General features: G+C 42.0%; 1 protein-coding gene across 7 annotated transcripts in view; it reads left to right on the forward strand.

The window, feature by feature from the left end:
* LOC307183370 (uncharacterized protein) overlaps positions 1 to 24,993 on the forward strand; it is a 120,378-nt gene that overhangs the window by 79,754 nt on the left and 15,631 nt on the right. For 3 of the 7 annotated variants that reach the window (XR_013827459.1, XM_079915782.1, XM_079915779.1), the window contains one exon: positions 8,960 to 9,103. Coding sequence is in view for 6 of the 7 variants with exons in the window: in XM_079915782.1 (XP_079771908.1) it covers positions 8,960 to 9,057 (98 nt within the window). In the remaining variant the exon portion in view is untranslated. Of the gene's footprint in view, positions 1 to 8,959; positions 9,104 to 9,874; positions 12,365 to 16,933; positions 17,597 to 24,993 lie in introns of those variants that run through there. The other 4 variants (XM_079915781.1, XM_079915780.1, XM_079915784.1 and 1 more) reach the window with 4 other exon arrangements.

Genomic DNA, 24,993 nt, shown 5'->3' on the forward strand with positions numbered 1-24,993 from the left:
CCCTTTACATGCGTTTTCTTATTTCAACTCAGCAGTCGTAGGAGGGAGGCACTATTGCCCATTTTATGGATGAGGAATCTGAGGCTGAGAAGGCAAGGGACTTCACGTAACAAGTTTCTGTTGCAGCTGACATTTTAATCTTAAGTCTTTCTGTCCCCAGAGCCCGTGCTCTTAACCATCCCACCAGTAACACTCAGGTCTTGGCGCAGACCCCGACCTTCTCTCAGGGCCTCAGTTTCACTCTTCTGGAAAATGGATGTGCGGTGGAGGAGTGAGCACCATACGTTCTTCAGCTCTGACTTGGGTGGCTTCAGGGGCTCCTCCAGTTAACTGCCAAAGCCTCACCCCATCTGGCCCAGATTCTAGGTGACACCCCTGGACTGGAGAGAGGGCAGGGCTTAGCACTGAGGGAGCGGAGCTGAAGGGGGGATGCCTGGGGTATCCAGACCACTTCCTGCATTGTGTGGTGGGGAGGCTGAGGCCTGGAGAGGAGCAGCAAGGGCCCAAGGCCACACACCCTGTAAGCTGTAGGGCCCCGTGGGATCCCAGGTCTCCTGGCCTGTTGGAAGGGCGGGGCTGGGAGTGGTGCCAGAGCTGGGAGGTCACCTCCTCCTGGACCCCACCCACCAGCCTAGCTTCTGCCCTGGAGGTTGTGAGCCCCTACATCCTGGGAGGGGGCAGGGGGCTGTTGGCCACCTCTTTAGGGCCATGCCCCTTCCCCGTCAGTCTGGGCCCGTAGTGTCAGTTGATCTCCTCCCTTTGGGACCCATTGGGGTGGAAACTCCCTGGCAACAGCTGATGGATGGGTTAAGGCCTTGACATTGGCCTGGGGCCACAGCATGACCCTGGAGGGACCAGGCTAGGGCTGGGGGGCTTGGAGGGGAATTTAAGGGAGAAGAATTAGGGTCATAAATCTTGGAGCGTCTGGGTTCTCTTCTCCTCGACCTTAATCTCTTACCAAACCTGCTCTCCGGCTGCTCATCCAAGTCTGAGGGTTGAGGGGGGTCCACCTGCCCATTCCCCTCTCCCTCCAACTGATGCCTCCCCCCCCCCCGAAATTGCACCCCCTATGGGGAAGAACAAGTTGCAGCCACTGCCGCTGGACAGAATTAAGAACTTGTGTGTCTAGACTACTGGATTTGGCCTCTGATTCATAACGGTAGGCAGGGCAGAGAGCTTCACTGCCTCAGTGTCCCCAGCCTTGGGTTTGAAATCCTCTCCTGGTGCCTGACTGCTCAGTCAGGAAGGAGTGCTAAGACCAAGAGGGATTTCACAGCTGCGGGACACATGGCCCTGTCCTCAGAAGCCCCATTCTGAGATAAGCAGCACAGTCCTGGCCTTGAGAGCCCTCAAACCCAGAGGTGAGGTCTTGAACTCAGGCTGGGTGTGCGCTGAGGCTCAGGTAGGGAGTGGGTGGTGCTGGGTGGCTGGTCTGTTTTCTGAAGCAAAGGCCGAGGCTGGGGAGAGGCCAGAAGAAGGGTGGAGGTTTGCCTGGGGGCCTGAGGAGCCGTCTGTGGTTGGGGGTGGGAGCCTGGAAGGGTCTGGCTTTCCCATAGTCCCGGGCAGCTGTAGCCTGAAGTTCTGGGGCCCTCCTAGCTCCCCAGGGAACCCGCTGCTGCCCGGCCCTGGGGACCCAGGCGTCCTGGCGGGTGAGGGCGGGTCTCCGGCAGGCGCCCTGCCAAGCCTCGCAGCCTGCTCACCAGGAATCTTGCTGCTGAGAGATGGAAGATCCAGGTCGGGCCTGCAGCTCATCTCTCCCCTCCGGGAGGAGGAGGGGCCCAAAGATTCCTTCCTGCACCTGCCCTCCCATCTGGGGCAGGGCCCTCCTCAGCAGTGGGTGGGGCTGGGGGGCCCAGGACAGGCCTCTAAGGCTCCGTCACATGTCCTGGAGCCTAGCCCAGCCAGCAGTGGGCACCGGGGCACTCTGGAGGCAGAATGAGCCTGGTGTGGCAGAGGAGAGGCGGGGGTAGGGTGCTGAGGCCACAGGGGGCCCTGCATAGGGGCCTAAGCCTGGCCCTGGCCCCCACTGGCTCCCCCAGGGCAGAGGGTGAAGAGTTGGTTCTCTTCCATTATGGGAGCGTGATTTTATTCCACGTGTCACGGAGTCTGAGATTAACTTGCTCACCAGTCTGTGACAAACCCCTCACACCCAACACACACATACACACAGGCAGAGACACACGGAGATCCTTGGTCTCACAAAGGCACCTTCCACAGACACACATAAGCATTTCCATGCTACAACGCATGGCAGACTCTCACATGCAGATGCACAAGCACACACCGAGATACAGTGTGTAAAGATACACCGAGATCTAGATCCACAGTCTCCAAAGCACAACGTTCTCCCACTCACACTAAGGCCACACAGACAGAGATACAAACAGGCGGTCCAGGGGGCTGCTCGCAGCCCTACCTAGACATGCACAGATCAAGGACGCCCGGTGCCCCACAGGCACAGACACATAGACACACACAACCCCAGACACAGTCTTGTGGGCAAGCCTAGACCAACCGCCACACACACTGAGACAAAGGCCCAGATACATACAGAGACAAAGACAGGCACAGACACACAGCCGGCAGCACGCACACAAGCACAGGCGTGCACACCTGGACACAGACAAAGACAAATAAATGCCCAGAGGTTTTGCTGTGGACAAAATGTGAGGCGCACACACACATCTGGGCCTCCTGCTCGACCTCTCTACCTGGGGACGTGGTGATCTGGTGCCCGTGGCTCCAGGGAGAACGCTGAGGAACCTTCTGCTTGGTCAGAGCCCCCCACCCTGGGCCCAGGGCCAGCTCCCACCTCTGGCTCCCGGCCCGTGGCCGAGGCCATGCAGCCACACCCTCAGCAGCGCCCTGACATCCTACCTTACCCTCCGTGTCGTGCACACTCACGGTCACACCGTCTCCTCCTGCACGTGCTCACGACACCCTCCACGCCCGCACACTTATGGTTTCTCCCTCATACCCCCCTCAGGTGTCCCCTCCTTGTTGTCTTTCTCAATCACTGTCCCCACCCCCTCGCCCCGCAGACATGCACAACCTCCAGCACAGCCTTCGTGGCCCACACCCTCGCCTTCTCACGCAGACCCCCATGCACAAATAGAACGCACGGGCTCTCCGCCACAGACCCACAAGCCACGTACACGCGCTCCTTCACATACTTCCTCAGCACCGCTCTCACAGACTGATTCACAAATGCAGCACACTCACACACGCACACTCCCCCGCATACATCCCCACCGCCTTCTCACATGCGCGTGTGCGTGCACACACACACTTTCAGAGCCTCCCTCACACCATCACTTTCCTTCCTCTGTCTCTCACAAACACTCCCTCTGCCAAGAGCGTGGCTCTGCTGCAGAGCAGCCCCTGAAGTACTTGTCACTGTACTCCACCACGTCCTTGGCCTTCCTGGCCTCAGTCTCTTCCCTTCCACCTCCAGCCCTGCATACTGTGGCCTTGTATTCTTTTGCCATTTCTCTGTTTAGTCGACAAGAATATAGAGAGTATTCATTTATTCATTCAACAAATGTTGACTGAGCACTGATTATGGGTTAAGCATTGGGGATACTATGATGACACAGGTCCTTCCCTCGTAGAGCTCTCAATTTTGTGTCCAATTCGTTTGCTGCTTGTCTCATCTGACTAGAATGGAAGGTAACCCTTGATCTTGGATGTTGAGAGATGTGTAGGAGTTCACAGGAGGAAAAGTAGGGGAAGGATGTTCTAGGCAGAGGGCAAAGCATGTGCAGAGCCTACAAGTAAATCAAGGTACAGTAGGCTGGAAACTGAGGTGATGCTCAGAGACTAGAGGAGAAGCTGCAAAGAGGGAAGAAGCCAGATGTCACAGAGTTTAGATGCCATGCTCAGGGGTTTAGATTTTGTCTAGTGGGCCACAAGGAGTCATGGGAAGTCTTTAGTGACAGGACAGGGTGAGGAAATGATGGTGGTCTGACCTAGAAGAGGTGAGTGGGAAGGAAAGGAGACTCATTTAGGCACAAGAACCAGTGGGGTTCCAGTTCCAGAGCTGTGACCTCAGGAAAGTCACACAACCTCTGTGACCTGGGTCCATCACATGAGGATGGGAGACAGTACCAGAGCCGGGCTTATGGTATATGCTCGGTAAACAATAGGCATTATTGTCAGTTATCGGTAGGACACGGCAGGGCATCAGATGAGGAGGAGATTTTACTGAGCACCTACTGAGTGCTGGGTACTGCGCCAGGTGCTGGGGCCCAGAGGGGAGGTGGTCTGCGGCTTCAGGAAGCTCACACACCGTAACCACAGCTCACGTGGACAACAGAGCGCGGGGTGTGAGGGTAGAGGAAGCACCTCGGAAGGTTAGAGGAGCATGAGGACTCTGGGTGGCTCACGAAGGAGCTGGCATTGAGCCGGACCCTAAAGAGGCTGGTTGAACTTGGGCAGGCAGAGGTGGGAGAAGGAGCTTCGGGGAGAAGGAGCCCTGTGAACGACAGCCTGAGGGCAAGGGGTCTAATCCGGCTGTTGTGCGGGACACAGGAAGGGGGTGTCGTGGGATGGGATTATGGAGGCGAGACCTTGGTGGCCAGGCTAAGAGGGGGGGTCAGCACGGGGTGAGCTGCACTCTAGAAATCCCATGTTTTGGTGGTAACATGGAATGTGTCCATTAGAGACTCTGCTCCAGGCTCCGCCAGTAAGCCGTTGCCCTCTTCGACCTCAGTTTCCCCATCTGTGTGATGAGTTCAGTCTTGTTTAGGAGGGAGTTCCGGTATCATGTCCTGGGGCTGGCCTAGCCTACTTTGTTGGGCATCTTCTGGCCTGGGATTCTGGGTCTCAGCAGTGCTTCCTTCCTGAGCACCCTCAGCCAAAGAAAGGAGCAAAATGAGGGGTTCCCCAGAGGCAGGTTTTGGGCGCTGCAAATGAGGGGCCAGGAGCTCCACACGGAAGGGTGGGGTCTTTGGCTGGATCTGACTCCAAGCCCCAGAGGGAAACCAGAAGAGAATGTCAAGGTCCCTCTTCCCTCTCGCCCTGACCTGTGTGGTGGCAGATGTGGGCCATGTGCCCAGTCCCTGGTCCCAGGGGGTATCAGGACTATTCTGCCCACTGACAGAGGAGCGGGGCTTGGGTTCAAGAATGTGGCCCAGGGCTTAGAGTCCCCTGGGGTTAAGGAGCCAGGAGGCCAATCTTAGGGTGGCAGAGCCAAGTAAACGCCCATGGGTAACAGGGTTCATTTATATTTGGTGTTGCCAGGAGTTGTGGTCTAAGGCAAGTCCTGGTGACACCCAAAAAAATAAAAAATGAAAAAAAGTGCTGATTTTATAAAGACTGCTTTCTTCCATAGTTGACAAACTTATGATGGTACCGATGGTTGGATACTACTCTTAGAGATGAAAAAGGTCTTAAGGAATCTTCCATATTCCATTCACCAATCTGTGTTCTTGCTCAAAGCAAAATTAATTCCTTTCAAAATTAACGTATTAGCTTAATAATAATTTTTAATCTTAAAATAATCTATCTGTGAGAATGGGAATTTTGGGTAGGAAAAAGTGACAGAAGATGGGACAAAAAGAGAATTCATAGAAAGACAAAACAGAATTTTTTAAATGGTGGGTACAAACTTCTGTTTCCAACTATATCAGTTTACCTTAGGAAAACATACTAGAAAGGCCAGATAAATCATAAGCAACATTTGACTGTGAGCGTTAGAAAGCTACTGAGGTAGCCATGACCTAGAAAAGTAAAATAGAGAAAGAAACTCACTGAAGTGAGAACAATATTCTGCACATGCATTCCTAGCCCAGTCATTTAGAAACTACTGATGAAGAGCAAAAGTCTGAGAAAGCAAACGTGGCTCCTAAGAGGTAGAAAAGCCAGTAGAACGTAGGACAATGTCATAGGACTAAGGAAACCAGAGTTGGAATTGAGAAATAACAAGGCAGCTAGAATTTTAAGGACCAAAATCACAGAGAGAGTAAAGATTCAGAGAACGGAGCTGCATTCAGCAACAGTGTTCCCTTGCAGTATTTTCCATGTATAAAAGGTAGACAAGACAAGATGCTAAGAAGTCAAACAAAAGCTAACTGAAGTCAAAGCAAAGACTTAGTTGGCTCATAATGCTGAAGAGACAAAATTGGGGTTCAGAACCTATGAAAGATTTGTGGCCCAATGGAAAACTAATGATACGAATTAGGACACTGGAAGTCTCTACATGTGTGTGTGTGTGTGTGTGTGTGTGTGTGTGTGTGTGTGTGTGTGTGTGTGTGTCTGTCTGTCTGTCTGTCTGTCTGTGTGTCTGTGTGTTAGGAAGGTTGATGCAACATCTACATTGAACCTTACAAAGAAGGAAAATGAGTATGAAGTTGGTCCAGGTGACTGAGGTGATCTTCCCCTACCTAAGAATAGGAAATTCTCTCCTCAAGAAAATACAGTTGACCCTGGAACAATGTAGTATTTAGAGCCGCTGATTCCCTGTGCAGTCAAATATCCACATACAACTTTATGGTCGGCCCTTCTTATCTGTGGTTCTGAATCTGAGGATTCAACCAACCACAGCTCATGTAGTACTGTATTACTTATTGAAAAAAAAATCCATGTATAAGTGGATCTGTGCAGTTCAAACCCAGGTTGTCCAAAGGGCAACTGTAATGTCATTCAGATTCTCTACAACTTGTCATATCCCAAGTCTGGTATTCACTGAAGAACCACCAAGACTACCAAGAAAAGGAGAATTAGAATAAAAAACAAAACAGAATCAGAATCATAGATGACCTAAACATTAAATTTCATACATATTTTGGTAAATATTATCAAGGTCAAGAAAATAGATGACAAGGTGAAGAATTTAACTTGACAACTAGAAACTAGAAACTGATTGAAGTTGAACTGATAGAGTTAAAAATTATACGAAATTTAAAACTCGGTAGTGGATTGGACACAGGTAAAGAGAGGTAAGTGAACTGGAAGATAGAGTAGTAACAATATAAAGACTAAAGCACGGGAAACGAAAAGAATAAAAAGTACACATAAGCGCATTTGAGACATATGGGCCACAGTAAACATTTTTATCATATGTGTAAACTGGAGTCCAAAGAAAAAAGGAGAGAGAGATTGGGATGAAAACAATATTTCAGAAATATTAACAGCTGAGAGTTCTCTAAAACTAAAAGGAATATATGGAGCCTTAAATTCAACAAGCACTAAAAAAAAAGCAACAAGAACAAATACAAAGAAAACCACACCTAAGATCACCACAGTACAATTCATGAACAGCAAAGAAAAACATGACATCTTAAAAGCAGCCCAACGAAAAAGAGAGAGATTACTTTCAAAGGAACAATAGGATTAAGATTACAGTTTACTTCTCAGCGAAACTGAATGGATACTAGAAAATAATGGAATAACATTTTTAAGTGCTAAAGAAAAGAGCTGCCCATTGGGAATTCTAGAGGCAGAGAAATTGTTGTTTGGAAGGAGAGATGCAATAAGGAAATTTGCAGACAAACAAAATTTAGAAAATATTTTCTCATCAGAACTGACTGAATTAAATTATAAAGGGAGACCTGCAGGCAGAAGGAAGATTATCACAGATGAAAATAAGGACTTTATAAAGAATTATGTATAACAGAAAGGATAAATAAGTGGATAAACCTAAATAAAATCTAACAACACAAAAGGGTAATAATAAAATATACCAAAAATTAGAATGCATTAAAACAAATGGAAGAGGAAAATATAGTAAAAGAAATGTAAGATTTCAGCATTGCCTGAGAAGCAGTAAAACAGCTAATAAGTCATGGTACATGTGTAACTGCTACTTATATAAAAATAACAAGCTAATACAAGGCAAAACGGAATTTGAAGAAATCTCAAAGGAAGAAAGAAGAGCAAAAGGAACATAACAAGGTGGGACAAATAGTAAACAAGGAGTAAACGATCTGTAAGAAAATACATTAACTGTAAATACTCAAATGAAAAGGATTATTGAAACAAACAAAAAACCTAATTCTATGCCACCTACAAGAGACAAGAGTCAGATTGAAAATGAAAGGATTCAACAATTATGTCATAACAACAATAAGTAAAATTGAAGAAGATTTTTTAATGTTAACATAGATTTGAAAGCAAAAAGTATCACTGGCGATAATGCAGGATAATAAAACCCACTGTTACTTTACAAGGAATATATTATAAATCTAAACTTCAATGCAATATATGAAGGGAAATTCCAAAAATCTAAGTAGAAATAGAAAAATCTGAATTACCTAGATCAGTAACATAGAACCACAACAATAAATCAGCAGATTATACAAGATCTGAATACCATCATTAAAACTTTGGCCTAAATTTATATAAAACACTGTACCAACAATGATGGAATATATATATCCCGCAGAAATTTTTAGGTGCACATGGCACATTTATAAAATTGACTATATTCTGGTTATAAAACAAGACTCTGAATAAGCAAGAAATTTAAAACTATATAACCAATATTTTAGCAAATAGTTGGATATTAAAGACATACTTCTGATCATTATGTAGGTCAAAGATAAAGTTGCAATGGGAATTAGAATTTTATTAATTGAATGATAATGAAAACATGCCATAACAAAACCTGTGGGTTGCAAATAAAGCTGTGGTCATAGAGAAGTTTATGTATTCCAATTATACTCTCTAAATGTAAAAGGGAAAGGAATAAAGCAACTAGAAGATAACCTATCACCCTGAGGTAGGCAGCTCCTGAACTGTACCTGGTGGGGAAGGCAGGGCAGAACTTCAGGAGGCCAGCTGAGAGCACGGTGAACACCATGTCAGGAGCAGTCTCCAAGAAAGAGAATTTAATGTACAAAGGGATGACTAAAATATATTTAAGAGCTAGCACCCTGACCCTTCTTAAGGATGACTTACGTTGCTGGGGAAAAAATAAGAAGTGCTCGATGTAGCAGGTGAATAGCTTTATAATTCCCAGGAGAATCTTGGTACCAGGACCACACAATGAAGAACTTGGAGTCCCCATGGCTAATCCAGCAGAGAAAAAAGGAGGAACAGAGATGCGAGAGAAAATAAAGGGAACTCTTGGTGCAATTCGGTGCTGCTGCATGCCCAAGTCCAGGTATGTGCTCTGTCTCTCCACATCTTAAATAAAAGCCACCATGTTCCTCAGTCTTTCAGGTACTTAGAATTTCTCTTTAGAACCTGAAAATGGGGTCAGGTTTCCGGTCTGCATTGCTAGAGTACAAAATAGAGGCAGGATGTTTGAAATAGTTCTCCATCTGGCAGAGGAGGCCTTGAAGCTGTGAGCCACTCGCTGCAAACCAGCAGGACATGAAGGATTCTTGAGCAGATCTGAAGCTACTGGGAGGCCTTTGAGGAGTTAAATCCCATAGTAAATACTGTACCTTCAATGGCCCCTTCTCCCTCTCTGTCCAGTCTTCCTCCACTCCCGTGGGGGCCCAAAGGGGTTTAATGAGCACTCTTTGACTTGTACTTGGTGGTCCCAGAACTTGACGTGGGCTTGGAGACTTCCAGGAAAAGTCTGCCTTCCATCTACTGGCTTGGGTTTCTTGGGCTCTCTGCTCCAGGCTAATCCCTTCAACCTGCTTTTTCCATTTCTGCCAATAATCCCCCTCTCCAGACCTTCCTAATGCTCTTCTGGGGCAGGGGGAAGACTTACTGAGGGCAATGTTTATTTCTAGAGGGAGAGGTGACCACATGACTTCACACTGGTCGTCCCCTTGATTATTCAGTTTCTGTCTAGATTAGTCGTGGGTGTTTGTGCACCCCAGCCTCACCCCCGGGAGGCTTTAGAACACTGTCCTTATCTCAGCACTGAGCCTCTATCTAGCCTCCTTCCCTCTCTCTCCTTACCCATCTTTACCCACAGACTCGCAGGCTTTCTGGACCTCAGAGGAAGACAAGCACTTCACAGAACCTCTGCTACAGAACCAAACATATTGAAATGACTCTTTACGAAGATACTGAAACAACAGAAAAAGAATACATGATGATTGTTTCTCCTGAGGGTTCAGTTACCTAGGGGGCCTTTAGCAAACTTTGACTGATAAATCTAACCTTTCCTTCCTTGGCAATAGTTGATAACACTGTGAGGAAAACAAGTTAGAGAATGGAAAAACAATATTTGGATTTCAACGAAATAATAAAGATGCAGGGACTATCTTTGACTTTTGCAAGGTAAGAAGAGAGTTTACATTTTGATTATTTGATGGCAGGAATCGCTTTTACAACAGGGCCAGTCTGCATGATGCATTTAAAAATCAACCTTTTCAAATATAGCCATAACCCCCACAAGATTTCTTGATTTCTCTGGGGTCAGATAAACTGTCACATTTCACAGTGGTGCCCTGTACATGAAAATGATAAACATAACCTGGAAGCACGGCAGTGGCTAAAACTATGGAGCTGGCAGCCATTCGCTGAAAGGATTTTTTGCTTTTAATTCATTGCATAAAATGCTAATGTCCAAATTCAGGCAGGTAGCTCTTACCAACCATCAAGAGCTTCAACCCTGCTAACAGCTAAGTATGCACTTTTAAACCCTACTTTGACTGCTCCAGAAACTTACTGGGTTTCGTTAATGCCTCTGTTACTATTTCCTTTGTGTCGTTTTCTTTTTCTTTAAAAACACAGCTGTGTGATCTTGGGGAAGTTATATTATTTCCTTGAGACTTGGTTGCCTTCTCTGTGCATATCTGGGTATAATTTTAGTATTGCTCAATAGAATTTTTGGTGATAATGAAAATATTCTATATCTGTACCATGCAATGCAGTATTCAATAGCTACATGGAGCTAATAAACATCTTTGAAATATGGCAAATGCAACTGAGGAACTGAATTTTTAATCTTATTTTTAAATTTGTTTAAATATAAATAATGCCATGTGGCTAGCATCTGTTGACAGTACAGATCTACATAATATTTTAAGGACACTCTCCACTCAAAAACTCTACCATTCATTAACTCAACCTAAATATTTTTGCCCTCTGACAAACAAAAAATAATTTATGCTTCCCTTGAAATTTTCTGTCAAGACCTTTATCAGTTTGGGGACATTATATTCTTAAAATTGACTTTGCTTTATGAAACTTTAATAATGCTGGAGTTTCCTGCCCTTGGTAACACCTTTGTGTTGATGGGAAATATTGTGGATGATCAAGGACCATTTCAAGAGATCATGGAGAGAAACCTCCTTCTGGATTTAATTTCATTATGAGGATGTCAAAATGCTACATTACTTAAAATAAAACCCGTACCGTTTTTATGCTAAGTTATAGTCTACATGTAGATGGAAAAATGTTAAAAAGATTTTTAAAGAACTGCGCATCTATTTTTGAAGCTGATTTGCCTCTTCAAGGCTTGCTAGCACTTTATCCATCTCAGTGCTATTTCACTTAGTAAACAAATGCAGTTGCCATAATTGCTGCTTAGGTGTCCGTGTTCCCTTCTAGGCTATATGTTTTTGAAATTAGATACAATATTTATATCACAGGCCCTATGTATAGCACAATATCCACTGCTAATTCAGATTGTGTTTTAAGATATGAGACAAAATGTAAGACTTTTATTATAGTCATAAACATCTAGCAAACCAACCAGAAAATAAATGCTAGTTTTCAGTTGGTTGGCCGAGAACAAAAAAGTGAAGAATACCTAATGCAAAACCATATCTCTAATAACTACTGTTGGATTTAGAGCACACACATGCTAAAAAATATCTTCTTATCAAAGATCTGAGGTTGGACCTGAAAAAATTATATCAGAAGTGAAAATAATCATGTGGTCTGACCAGCGTGGATCACACAAAGTAAGTGTATACTATGTATAAAGTAGATAACTACGAGGTCCTGCTGTATAGCACAGGCAACTATATTCAATACCTTGTAATAACCTATAATGGAAAAGGATCTGAAGAAGAAATACATATATCGGAATCACTTGGCTGTACACCTGAAACACAACATTGTCAATCAACTATACTTCAAGTAAAACAAAACAAAACAAAAAACTAAGTGTAAAGGGAAGTATAGTTTTATAAATTCACCTCTGATATCCAATGGACCAACTGAAAGAAAACAGAAACTACAACTATCTAGGAGACAGGACATGGCCGGCAAACCAGGCCGTTACCCTCGGTAACGGTCATACCTGCCAAAAAATATACAGACTAGCCTGCATTCATGAATACATAGGAATTCTTCATTTATCTGGCATTGTTAGGCAATGAGGTATTGTATGTTAGGAGAAGTTTTTTTAAAATGACAAATTGAAGAGGAGTTATTTTAACCTTCACTCGGTAATGTTTTTCTAAAATTAAGAAATGTATCTACTGGTGTATCTAATGTTTCCTTGATAACTCGGGGTCATCAGTTCAATTAACGTTTGCATGAATAATGCAAATGGAAACAAGACAGGCATGCTTACTGAAACTGAAAATGACATAGCAATGGCTGGAATAACTGATGAGAGAGCAAGAAAAAAGCAAAACTGAAAACAAACCGTGATCAGGAAACAATCAGTCAAGTTCTGACTTTCTGTACTTAGTTTCAAAAAGAGATACCACAAATCCCAGCGAGAGACTCCAGCATCATTAGCTGTCTTTCTGCTTTGTTTCCACCTTCCTTTCCTTTTCCTTCTACCCTAGATTGTTCCAGGAAGTGTTTATAGCTCCTTGCAAGACAAATTCTAATACTTGCTTTCTCTCACACAAACTTCACAATATGTCCATGTGGTAAATGGTGTGGAGGTAAAAGAGAATTCATCACAGGGACAGCTCCTACGAAAATAAAATTAGAAACTAGCTTCTAAACATGCAGAGAGAAGGGCGTGGTGTCAGGCACTAATTTCCTTGCGAATTCCTCTCCATTTCTAATAGACGTTCTTCTTTACCAAGATCCCTTTTTATTGGTGTCCTGTTCCAGACTGCTCCACTCCGCCCATCCTCATCCTGTAAAATACATTCACACTCTTTTGTGACCCTACTTATTTGCCCATTAAATAATCAATCATAGAACTGTCGGAATTAAATACAGAGTGAAATTAAAATACTGGAGTCACTTGGAGGGTTCAAGCAGCTCCACCAGAAAATACTGGGCATGGATTTAAAAGAGGCTGCGTGGGACTTGCTCTTGTCCATGTTCTTTCTCAAGAAGTATCTGAAATAAGCCTAAATTCAGAGTTAATCAGACTGGCCTGCTTTCTCAGGTGGACTGGAATTCTGCTCTTTCCTCTCAACTCCCTGATGTCAGTGGTACTTTCCGGAGAGGAGGTGGACTTCTCTGCCTACTGCAGAAGCTCAGTTCCCCCAGGACCCACTCCCCATCTGAATCCCACACTGGAGGCCAGATGCCAGCCTTCCCAGAACATTCGTGGCCTCCTTTCAGTTTTTGACCTGCTCAGATTGAGTCCCTCTAGACTCTTTCTGGAAACCTGATCTTCAACCCCTTTCCCTGACCTCGATGGTTACCTTCCTACTTTAGGCCTCAGGTGCTTTAGCTATAAAATGATATAGTTGCCCTTAATTCTAAAGTCTTCTTTCTAAAGCGCTACAATGTGGTGGCTCCTTGAAAATGTTTCTCTTTGCTGGTTTTAATTTTGTAGAGAATTAAAACCCCAGCCACTCTAAAAGACAGTAAGTTACATTGGATAAGGAAAGTGTGCTTTTGTAGTTAGATTAACAGGGATGGAAGACGACTTAGTATGTTTTAAGATACTCATGATCCGTTCTCGTGAGAGTCGGGGAAGAAGGGGAAGAGAGTTAATAAAATACCAAACAATTGTGACAAATTAAGTTCACCAAGATGTAGGTGATTAGTTACTACTTGAATAAACCACACAAATCCAATCCAAGTTTTCCTTTAGTTTTCTAAGAAGGATCCCAGTGAACTGAGTCCCATGTTCAGTGACTCCACGTTCAATGGCTTAGTCTTTAAAAACTGTTACGTTGCTGGAAGCAGAAATATTGCCCAGCAGTCCTAATTGATGTCTACCTATCACGCACATTTGAAATACATTTATTACTTTGCCTGATCTCAGTGTAATACATTCTAAAGGGGCAAAGAGCACACGAAAAGTTATGGAGTCTCCATCTTCTACACTGAAGTGTGCAATAAATTACATATTATTTGGCCGTGAAATTCACAAGCCATAGAAACCACGCCATTAGCAATGTATACAGTGGTAAACAGCAGGTAATGAGAATGATATAAAACCAAACAGACTGTGTAGGTTGGCACTGCTGCCAATAAAGCAATTATTAAATGCATTCATATGCATCTACGCTAGGTAAGCTCTTTAGGGCAATTGATAGGAGTTCTACATACCTGTCAGGATATTATATATAGCCCACTTTCTATGGCGTTTATTCAAAGACGCTGAGAAAGGGTTACTCTGGGTAAATTCAGACCTTTTCTCAATATAGAATTTGGTCAACATGCATTCTGAACAGCAAAATTTCACAGTATTTTCCTACACTAATTGCCACCTCAGCAAATGCAGGATTAAGTATAATGGATTATAAGAAGTTAGGAAAGATGGAAGAAAAGAAGAAAGGTAGAAAAAAGGTGGGTATGGAGTACTTCAACATTTATGTAGAGTGGACCTAAAACTAACCTGAGGTTTCCCTGAATTATTAGCATATGCTATAGAAACTTAAATGAAAAAATAAAAAAATCCAGCAAGGGAAACTCAAAGATTCTTTGCTTTTTCACTTTACTGCATATACACGTCCATCTTAAACAATCTATATGCTTATATCCAACAAGAGAGCATTGTTTTGCAAGACTGTTTGGGTTCTATCAGCATGTAAAGGTCAGACAACTCAACTTTAGCAGAGTCAGCTTTCAGGTGAATAATTGTTTCTTTCAGGTTGCGAGCATTTGAATTCTCCAGAAATGTTTCCCAAAATATGAAAATTAAAAGAGTCCTAGGACAGCGTCCTTTAGAAGTTTTATAGTATCAAGGGTTTTGGAGGAGGAGTATCCTTGTCCATTATCAACACAATGATTCCAAGCAGGTCAATTTTTGCTGAGAATATTATATAACAGAACCCACTTCACCTCCATTATACTGACAATGATCTTCCTTACTTCAACCTTGTGCTTCTTATAAAGTTGAAAATACTGAGCCAAGAACAGACAGTGACAATGCCAGAGACTCAGATGTACCTATAGGTGCCTTCAGACAACATCAGCCACCCAGGCTAAAGTCCTGGTTTAAAACATCCCAACATGAATGAATCTCAAAAGCCATATGCTGAGCAAGTGAAGCCAGATCAGAAGGGCACCTACTGTATTATTCAACTTACATGAAATTGTAAACTGGGCAAAAGTCATCTCTAAAGATAAAAAACAGATCCGTGGTGGCCTTGGGGTGGGAGATGGGGATACTTTTGCAAAAGCCTAGGAGGAAACTTTCTAGGGTTTTAGAATTGTTATCTATCTTTATGGGGGTGCTAGTTATACAAATGTATATATTAATTAAAAGTCACTGAGCCGTTGACTAAAAATGTCTGCATTTTATTGTATGTAAATGATACCTTAATAAGGTTGATTACAAAATGAACCAAAACCAAAACAAAGCAGAAGAAAAACCTCTCAAGACCTTAAAGAAAATACACTGTTTTCTTCCAGGGTACCAGATTGGAAATGAGGCATTGGTCTGTTCTACCCTCAGATTATCCTTAGGATTATCTAGTCTATTTTAAAGCACTAGAGTCCCCTATCAGGAAAACTCACCCCACGTTTAATTACGTTGATTTCTTCTGTGCCTCTTCTCCCAGCACAGTGAAGCCATTCACGGAAGAAAAACCAGCTTTTTCCAACTTTGCATCACCATATATTATTTGCAAAGCTATTATTTATAGAATAAAATTTGGCTACACTTTGTAAAAATCTAGCTTTTTGAGGCTTACAAATCTTAACAGTTAACCTATTGCCTCCACTGGAATTTGGAAAAAAAATTATATTGAAAATGAATAGCTGAGAATTGACATTTTTGCTTTTTGTGATTTTCTCTTCCCCTAAGATAGAAGTGAGTAGGAATGAGAAACACATACATAAAGAAAAAAAATTATCTTGCTGCCTTTGCATGGTTATAATTTATAGGAGGCCCTTTTCAACAATAATCTATTATCAGAATCAATAAAATATAATCTCCATGAAGGCCAGGCCAGGATATTTGTCTCTTTTTCAGCAGATTGCAATACAAACCACATTCATGGATATGCTTCTTGATGATCTTTGTAATACTGGAACAGTTGCCCATTTCCTCATGCCTCTTCACCTTAACTTCAACCTGGTTTTTCACCAATGACCTCACATTTCCTTCTCTATCACTTGGTTGTGGGCCTCTTTTCCAACTCCAACTCCAACTCGCATTTCACTCTGGAACCAAAGGAAGACTCACACCTTCCTGCTTTTTAGTGATACCTCAAGATCATTTCCATATTGTGATCACCCTGAAGAATAGCCAGACAATTGTTATTTCAGAGCCATCTGACAGTTTGTAGCTCTAAAAATTAACTAAGGGCCAAATTTGTCAAAAATATCCTAGTTTAAGATTTTGGTAATACAGCAACAGTAATCGCGAAGTCACTTATGACAATCAGTGTGGGAAGCACCCTCCTTCAGGAAGATCCTTTGCCATACAATACTCTTTCCCTGTCGGGTAATAAGGAAGCACGGCCGTGGAAAGTAACCTTTTGTGGAAAGAAATACTTGGCTTTGAGAAGGCTTGAAGTTCATACATTTTTCTTGAATTAGATTCCCCATTAATTACTTTATCCACAAAGAGGTAATTATCAGAGTTATGTAAGCAATTAAGGAGATGCTACTCCACATTCTTTCAGCTTGTTGACCTTTCTCACTTTATTTCATGTGGCTATCTGAAACATCAGTGATTTACATGTCTGTCTTTTTTTTTTAACAGATTTCTGTGTGTGTGTGTGTCCCCATGATGAAAACATCATTAAAGTAAAATATCATGAATAGACTCTTAAGAAGCAGAGTCTACTGAAAGTCCTGGAAAATATGAAAGCACTAATATTCATGGACAGCTCTACACTCTGAAAGTTACTCCAAATGTTGTTGACCTCTCTTTTGTCTAGGAGTTTTTCATATTTTCTACCATGATCATTTGTTAGTTTTATAATTACATAATAAAGGCATTACATCATACAATCTTTTGTTATCCATTGCAGTTTTAAAACTATTCCTTTCTTTGTCCTCAGCAGATATGTCATAGATTATTAGTACACAAGCAAAGACTTTCAATGTAACAGTACTTTATAGTGAGAAGAACTGTACTGAGCTATCTCTAGCCTAAGACAATGCACTAGGAAAGCACTAGGAATTCTTAAGCACTAGGAATACAGAGACGATCAAGGGGCAAGTTCCTTGCCTTCGAGTATACATGATCATTATAGCAAATGCTTAAATAGCACTTAGTATGTAACTCACCACAGCAGTCTTATTATCCTCCTTTTTAATAGGTGAGCAGAGGAATCCACAGGGAAGTCATAGGGTAAAGCCAGAATTTGAACCTAGGTAGACTAGTACACTCTCCACGGCTTTAACTACTACATTTATATATATATATATATATATATATATATATATATATATATATATATATGTATGTATATATATATATGTTTTATATATATATATATATGTATGTATATATATATGTTTTATATATATATATATATATATATATATATATAAACTCCAAGTATTCCAAAGTTACAAAACACTTATCTACCAAAACTCAAAAAGGAGCACACAAACTTGCATAGAAAATAAACATGTAAAAGTTCATAAATAAACCACAATATAACCTGCTCCACATAATATACTGACTGCAGTGTCCTGGGCCTCTCCCATCCTTAGGTAGCTGGAAATTACAACAAAATAATACTTTTCACCTTTGGAAGCCACACCATCTCCCATACCAACCAACCAATTACTTCCTTAGAGAGAATAGGAAATTAACCTGAATATCATAAAAAATATATATATATATAGCATTACTGATGTAGAATCTTTGTTTAAAGACAATAACTTCAATAGCAGAGGGAACTTTACCATTGCAGGCTTCCGATAACCTCTATATTTCTCAGATTTCATGCTAAATCATAAAATGCCATATTGTGTCTGAAGCTATTTTTTCAATACTCCATTTTCTTAAATGGACTAGCAAAGCCGTAAATACTGAGGAACATTTTGGCTCCCAAATCCTAAAGCCATTCTGATTATGCCTGGGTGATCATGGGGACGTCATCGGAACTACCAGAGGACTGGCTGAAATACCAGTGTTCTGGCCAGCTTACAAATTAGAAATTATACAGAATCCAATTTTATTTTTTTGTTAAGTAATTCCTATGAGGCTGTTGGGATGTCAGTGTAAAGTCCTTTCATGTGTAATCTTTATCCATTAGATAGGGAACAATGCCAATCCCCGTCATAAATACTTTCACAACCTGACACTGAAAATCCATTGCAGGGCATAGGACCTGCAAATAGGATGTGAATCACACACATCTACTCATTCAGACAATCCACAAATATTCATTTTTAAGTCTACTATATGCCAATAATGTACCGGCCTCTCAGATGCTAGACCATGCTAAATGCTGAAACAGACATACTCAGTTCGGGCCCTCCTGGAACTTATTACCTACAGAAGTGCCTTCATTGTAAATGGTCAGGTCTCAGCCAATGCTATTATCATCAGCAGGTGACCAAATGATACAGCTTGCTTTCTAAACAAGCTCCACACTGTTTGCTTTCAACATATTTGCTTTCCTTCAAGGCACATAACCCAGTGGTCAGTTTCTCCCAGTTAGTGAGGTTTGGGGAAAAGGTACCCAGTGAACAATTCCTCATGGCCTCACTCTTTCCTCACACTCTCCTGTGTGCTTTTGAGCTAAAGAGACCTGGATTAAAGTCATTTGTTCTAACCTTATTATTTTAAAATACGGCTGGCTGCTCCTGCTTTGAGGATTTCCACTGGACCAACAGAGCAGCAAAGCAGCACTGAATCAGAAGCAGGTAAATTTCAAAATGACAGCTCTAAACATATCCACTCTCCTTTTGTTCTCCTCCTATCCCTTTGCTCTGAACACCTCTGCCCTGAGGCTTTGCCTTTACCCTTCTCTGATTACTGCTCCAAAAGGGTTTCCAAGAGCAGGGAGTATTTATGGCTTCATTTGCTCCCAAGTCCTTGGTGGAAAAGGATGCTTGCTTCCTGATTCTTACTAATTCCACACTCACATCATCAACACAAAAATCATCATTAAAAAAAAATTTCCTCAGCTTCATATTTCTTCTGGGCCAACACTGAAAGAATATTTTCAAAGAAACAATATCCTCTCTCCTTTGCTCTTCTGAGTTTCACGTTCTTACCTCCAGTCTCATTTTCAACCCTTATTATGGGATGCATCACAAAAACAGAAGAAAGTTCATTGTGCTTTCCTGTACCAGCTAATTATTCTAATTTGTTCTGTCTCTACCGAACAGAATGCGAAATCAACACAAAGCCTGATTATGCGACCTCTTCCAAGGGAATGGTCTGAGAGTTGTCTATTTACTAATGAAGCTCAGTGTGTATTAAGGGTTGACTGAAGCAATCATCAGGAATTTTCATCCCTTAAATTAGTCTTTTCTACCAGATGCACATCTTTCATTTCGGATAATATAACTTTTAAGTTCAGGATACAACTGGACAAAAGAAAAGAAAAAAAGGTAACCAACACAACATTTGCAGTAATAACACAGTAACAGCTATCATCCTTCCCTGAGGAATTCAGCCTACTTTATGGACACAATTTAGTACAAACTCATAAGAAAGCTAACAAAGCCCCAAACCACTTCACAAGAGCGTAGAGAGGTAAAGGTCAGAAATTATTACCGCCAGACCCAGCAGACAATGGCACCTACCGGAAAGAGCACAGGACAGGAAAACCTGGAAGCCTGTGTTCCAGTTTCGGTTATTCCTTTAAGCACTAGTACGATCTGAGTGAACTCAGCCTGCCCTGCTTTTTCCGTTTATAAAAACCTACATCATCCTCTCAGTAGAATGAAATGCCACATCTGAAAAGTTGCAGATCTCTTTAGGAAAGAAAAAAGCTCATGCTTTCCAACCAAAATGGAATAATTCAGTCAATGGAGACTTGATAAAAATTTGCCATAAAGCAATTGTTTACTTGAAATCTATCTTTTGTGGTATATTTATTGGGGTAAGGAGTGTAAGCAAATCATAATTAGAGTTACCGATTATTCCAGAAATCAAGGTCATTGAGTTCAGATTCCAACTTTGACCCTGACCCAGGCTTACAGAGATGTAAGATGTCCCAATACCTCATACCCACCATACATGGGAGAAACAAGGTATGCAGACAGATCCTCTTATAAATATCCCATATGTCGTGGTTTTAATACAGGGTCTCAGATTCACTGCCATTCTTCGCATCCAGATTGTGGGCGTTTTCCCTTGAATTTGGGCAGGCTTTCCATGGCTTCAAACAATAGAGCAGGGGTCAGTAAATTATGGCTGGTGGGCCAAGTCTAGGCCTCTACCAGCTTTTATAAATGAAGCTTTATTGGAACACAGCCATGTTCCTTAGTATATGTATTGTTTGTGTCTGTTTTCACATCACAGCAGCAGAGCTAAGTAGTTGCAAAAGAGACTGTATGGCTTGTAAAGCCTAAAATATTGACTGTCTGACACTTTATGGAAAAAGGTCTCCAACGCCTGCAATAGTATATAATGAAAGTGATGCTATGTAACATCTAAGACTAGGTCATAAAAGGTCATGCAGCTTTTGCATGATTCTCGTGGAATGCTTCAACCCTGGACACTCATTCTCTTGGGATACTCTATCTTGAATCCTAACTACCACGTTATGAGAAGTCCAAGCCACCTGGGCAGCCATCTATAGGCACTCCAGTCAACAGTCCTTGTTGGGCCCAGTCTTCAAGGGCCAGACATGTGAATTAAAATTATCTAGATGATTCCAGCTCCAGCCATCCGAATCCTCATGAGCTGAGGTTTCAGATATCAGTCATGGCGTAGAGACAAGCCATCTCCTCTGTGTACTGTTTGAATTGCTGACCCACAGAATCTGGGCACATATTAAAATTTTTGTTTATTTCACCACTAAGTTTGGACTTCTTTATTATGTAGCAATAGATAACTATAGCACTGTGTCTGTACACAGGAGATCTACATTTCACAGAGCACAGATTTTTAGATGTGAATGTTGACTGCTCACTTTCTAAGAAGAACGTATACACACACATAGGTACAAAATGTTTATGCATATGTAAATATTAGACCTATATAAACTAATCTATATTATCCATAAAATGAGGGGGCCTTGATAATGGCTAACATTATTTTTCGGTATTTATTGTGTTCCAAGAACTGATAAATTCTTGCATTGTATGAATTTTCTCTTTCACCCTCATAGCAACTCCCTGAGAGAAGTAATGGTATCTCTATTTTATAGATGAGAAAACTGAGGCAAAAACAGATAACATGCTCAAGAGTACTCAACAAGTAAATTTTAGAGTCAAGATTTGAACCCAGGTTCTCAAGTTTTAGATCCCTTACTCATACTCACCAAGCTATATACTGAGGAAGGGGATGAAAGCTGACACCATTACCTCATGCTCAAGAAGTTAGACAGAAACTTAGCAGGTATGGTTGAAAGAAGACAGAACTTGGAGTCGTAAGTCCAGAGCCTGAGTTATGAGATGAATTCTCCTCTCATCTAGATATAGGTTTGTTTTTAGAAAATGAAGACGGTCACTGCATATTTTGATTGTTAATTTCTGTACTTAATGATTACCAAAGAATGGAATTTTACCAGGGAGCTATTTTGCAATGACATAAATTATTGATTCAAACTCAAACTTTTATTATAAATTATTGATTCAAAATCAAATCTTTATTAAGTCTCCCTTGCATCAGAAGTTTTTCCCACTCTTCATTTCTTTGAAACCCTTTCCTGTCTACTCTTGGCCAAAGCTTGAAGCCTAATTTAACACTTGGAAATAAACTAATGAAATAGTCATAACACAGCAATTCCAATGCCTACTGAAATGGAAGCTCTAAATAATTTTTCAGATAATTTAGGAGATTAAAAATATTTACATCATAGATGCAAAGACAGAAGTTACTTGTGTAATAAATGGTGAGACAAAAAGTTTCTGGTCAAGTAGATTTGTTTATATATGATCACTAATCTGAGTTCTACCCCTGTGCTAAAACCCAGTGACAGGTTGCATACAGCTTCTAAAGGGATAGTTCAGTGCATTGGGTCAAATTCATGCCATAAAATGTGGTATTAATAGTAGTACTAGAAGACAGAGTGACTGTCTTCTTTGGGACATAGATGAAGACCCCAAGATAGACAATATCAAGGACAAATTATGTAGAATAAGATATTATCTCAGTCCTTGGAACATGTCATCCAGGATAGAACAAGAAGTAGATTTATTATCAAGTACATGAAGCCAGAGACAGTAAGCAATGAGTGGTAGTTGGTTAAAATAGACAGGTTTTAGAAGTAGAGGCACGGATGTAGAAAACAAACTTAGGGTTACCAGGGGATTGTGGCGGGGAGGCTAAATTGGGAGATTGGGACTGAAATATACACACTACTATACATAAAATAGATAACTAGTAAGAACCTGCTCTTCTTATTAGCCCAGGGAACTCCATTCAGTACTCTGTAATGGGCTATTTGGAAAAGACTCCAAAAAAAAAATAAAAGTGGGGCTTCCCTGGTGGCACAGTGGTTGAGAGTCCGCCTGCCGATGCAGGGGACACGGGTTCGTGCCCCGGTCCGCGAAGATCCCACATGCCGCGGAGCGGCTGGGCCCGTGAGCCATGGCTGCTGAGCCTGCGCGTCTGGAGCCTGTGCTCCACAACGGGAAAGGCCACAACAGTGAGAGGCCCGCGTACTGAAAAAAGAAAAAAAAAAAAAGTGGATATATGTACATGTATAACTGATTAACTTTGCTGTACACCTGAAACTAACACAACACTGTAAATCAACTATACTCCAATAAAAATTTTAAAAAAAAAAAGGTTTTAAGAACCATAGTCAGGGAGCAGTGTGGATTGGAAAGACCTGGCAAGAAAAATTTCTGCATCCTCAGACAATGCTCCCCAAGCTGGCTATTGCAAGGGTGAGCATTTAAGAGATCTTTGACCTAAGGAGGACATGAGATTAACAATCTATCCCAATGTGCATGAATTATTCTCCTCGGTGCTATCAGAAATCAGATGGCATCCTAGAGCAGGGGTCAGCAGATCTTCTTTGTAAAGGGTCAGATAGTAAATATTTTGGATTTTCTGTACCATACGTCTCCATTGCAACTGCCCATCTGCTGCTGTAGCACAGAAACAGCCATGCACGATACGTTAATGAATGAGTGCGGCTGGGTTCAAGCAAAACGTTATGTACAAAACCAGGAGTCAAGCGAGATCTGATCAGTGGGCCAGAGTGTGCGGACGCCAGTTCTGGGTCAGTGTTCACAGCTGAATGAGTCATGAGGCCTTAAGTTCCAGTTCTCATTGTACTACTTTCTACCTGGGTGAACTTGGGTTCATCCTTTTATTTATATGGGCCACTGTATTAGTCAAGGTTCTCCAGAAAAACAGAACCAACAGCATGTGTATACAATGTGCCCATATATACTGACAGATATAGATCTAGATATCGATATTGATACCTAGATCTATATCCATATCTATATAAAGATAGAGAAAGAGAGAGAGATTTTAAACAATTGGTTCACACAATAATAGAGGCTTGGTAAATTCAAAATCTGCAGGTTAGGCTGTCTAGAGACTCGGAAGAGTTGCAGTTCAATTTCTGTAAGTCTTCTGGCAGAATTCCTTTTTGTGACAGGGAGGTCAGTCTTTATTAAGAGCTTCACCTGATTGGATGAGGCCCATGCATATTATGGAGGATAATCTGCTTTACTCAAAGTCCACCACAAATTTAATTATGAATTTCATCCAAAAACACCCTGGTGGCATAGTGGTTAAGAATCCGCCTGCCAATGCAGGGGACACGGGTTTGAGCCCTGGTCTGGGAAGATCTCACATGCCATAGAGCAACTAAGCCCATGCACCACAGCTACTGAGCCCGTGCACCTAGCGCCCATGCTCTGCAACAAGAGAAGCCACCGCAATGAGAAGCCCGCACACCACAACAAAGAGTAGCCCTCGCTTGCTGCAAATAGAGAAAGCCCATGTGCAGCAACGAAGACCCAATGCAGCCAAAAATATAAATAAATAAAACATAAAAATTTTTAAAAACACAAAAACACCATCACAGAAATATCCAGAATAATATTTGACCAAATAACTGGGCATGGTGGCCCAGACAAATTGACATGGAAAATTCACCACCTAAGCCATAGTTTTGTCACCTTTTACTGAGAAATATGACTTATCTGAGCTATTTTGATACCTAGAAGATACCTTCTAGAGGTAATACCCTCAGTATTTTACATGGTAGGCAGTAGAGGGAATGAGCCCATTTGCCCAGTCATATGACACCTAAAGGATAAAATTCTGTCTTCTCTCTCCAACCCACAAGGATGAATGCCAAAAATACATCACTTATATCTGCTTTAGCTAACATAGGATAGGTCTGGAACAGACCTATGCTCCCAGTAAGTCTCATGAAATGCTGTTTCATTAAGGAGAGACTTTACTTGCTAAGATTAGAAGCAAAAGAGGGTGGTGGATGAAAAACTGCCCAAAGATATAAGCTCATGCAAGGAAGCAGGAGAGAGAATGGGTATCCGAAGATGTGCGCTCTGAGCCAACACTAATTCCACAGCATCAGGTTATAATTCAGGGAGCCCAACCGCTGGGGTTTTTTTCCCCTTCTTCTTTTCCCCCAAAGAGGGACAAGCATACTGACAAAGGAAGAGCATCAGTCACCACAGATAAATTGCTTTTTA

Source organism: Stenella coeruleoalba (genome assembly GCF_951394435.1).
Source record: "Stenella coeruleoalba genome assembly, chromosome: 3".
Lineage (NCBI taxonomy): Eukaryota > Metazoa > Chordata > Mammalia > Artiodactyla > Delphinidae > Stenella > Stenella coeruleoalba.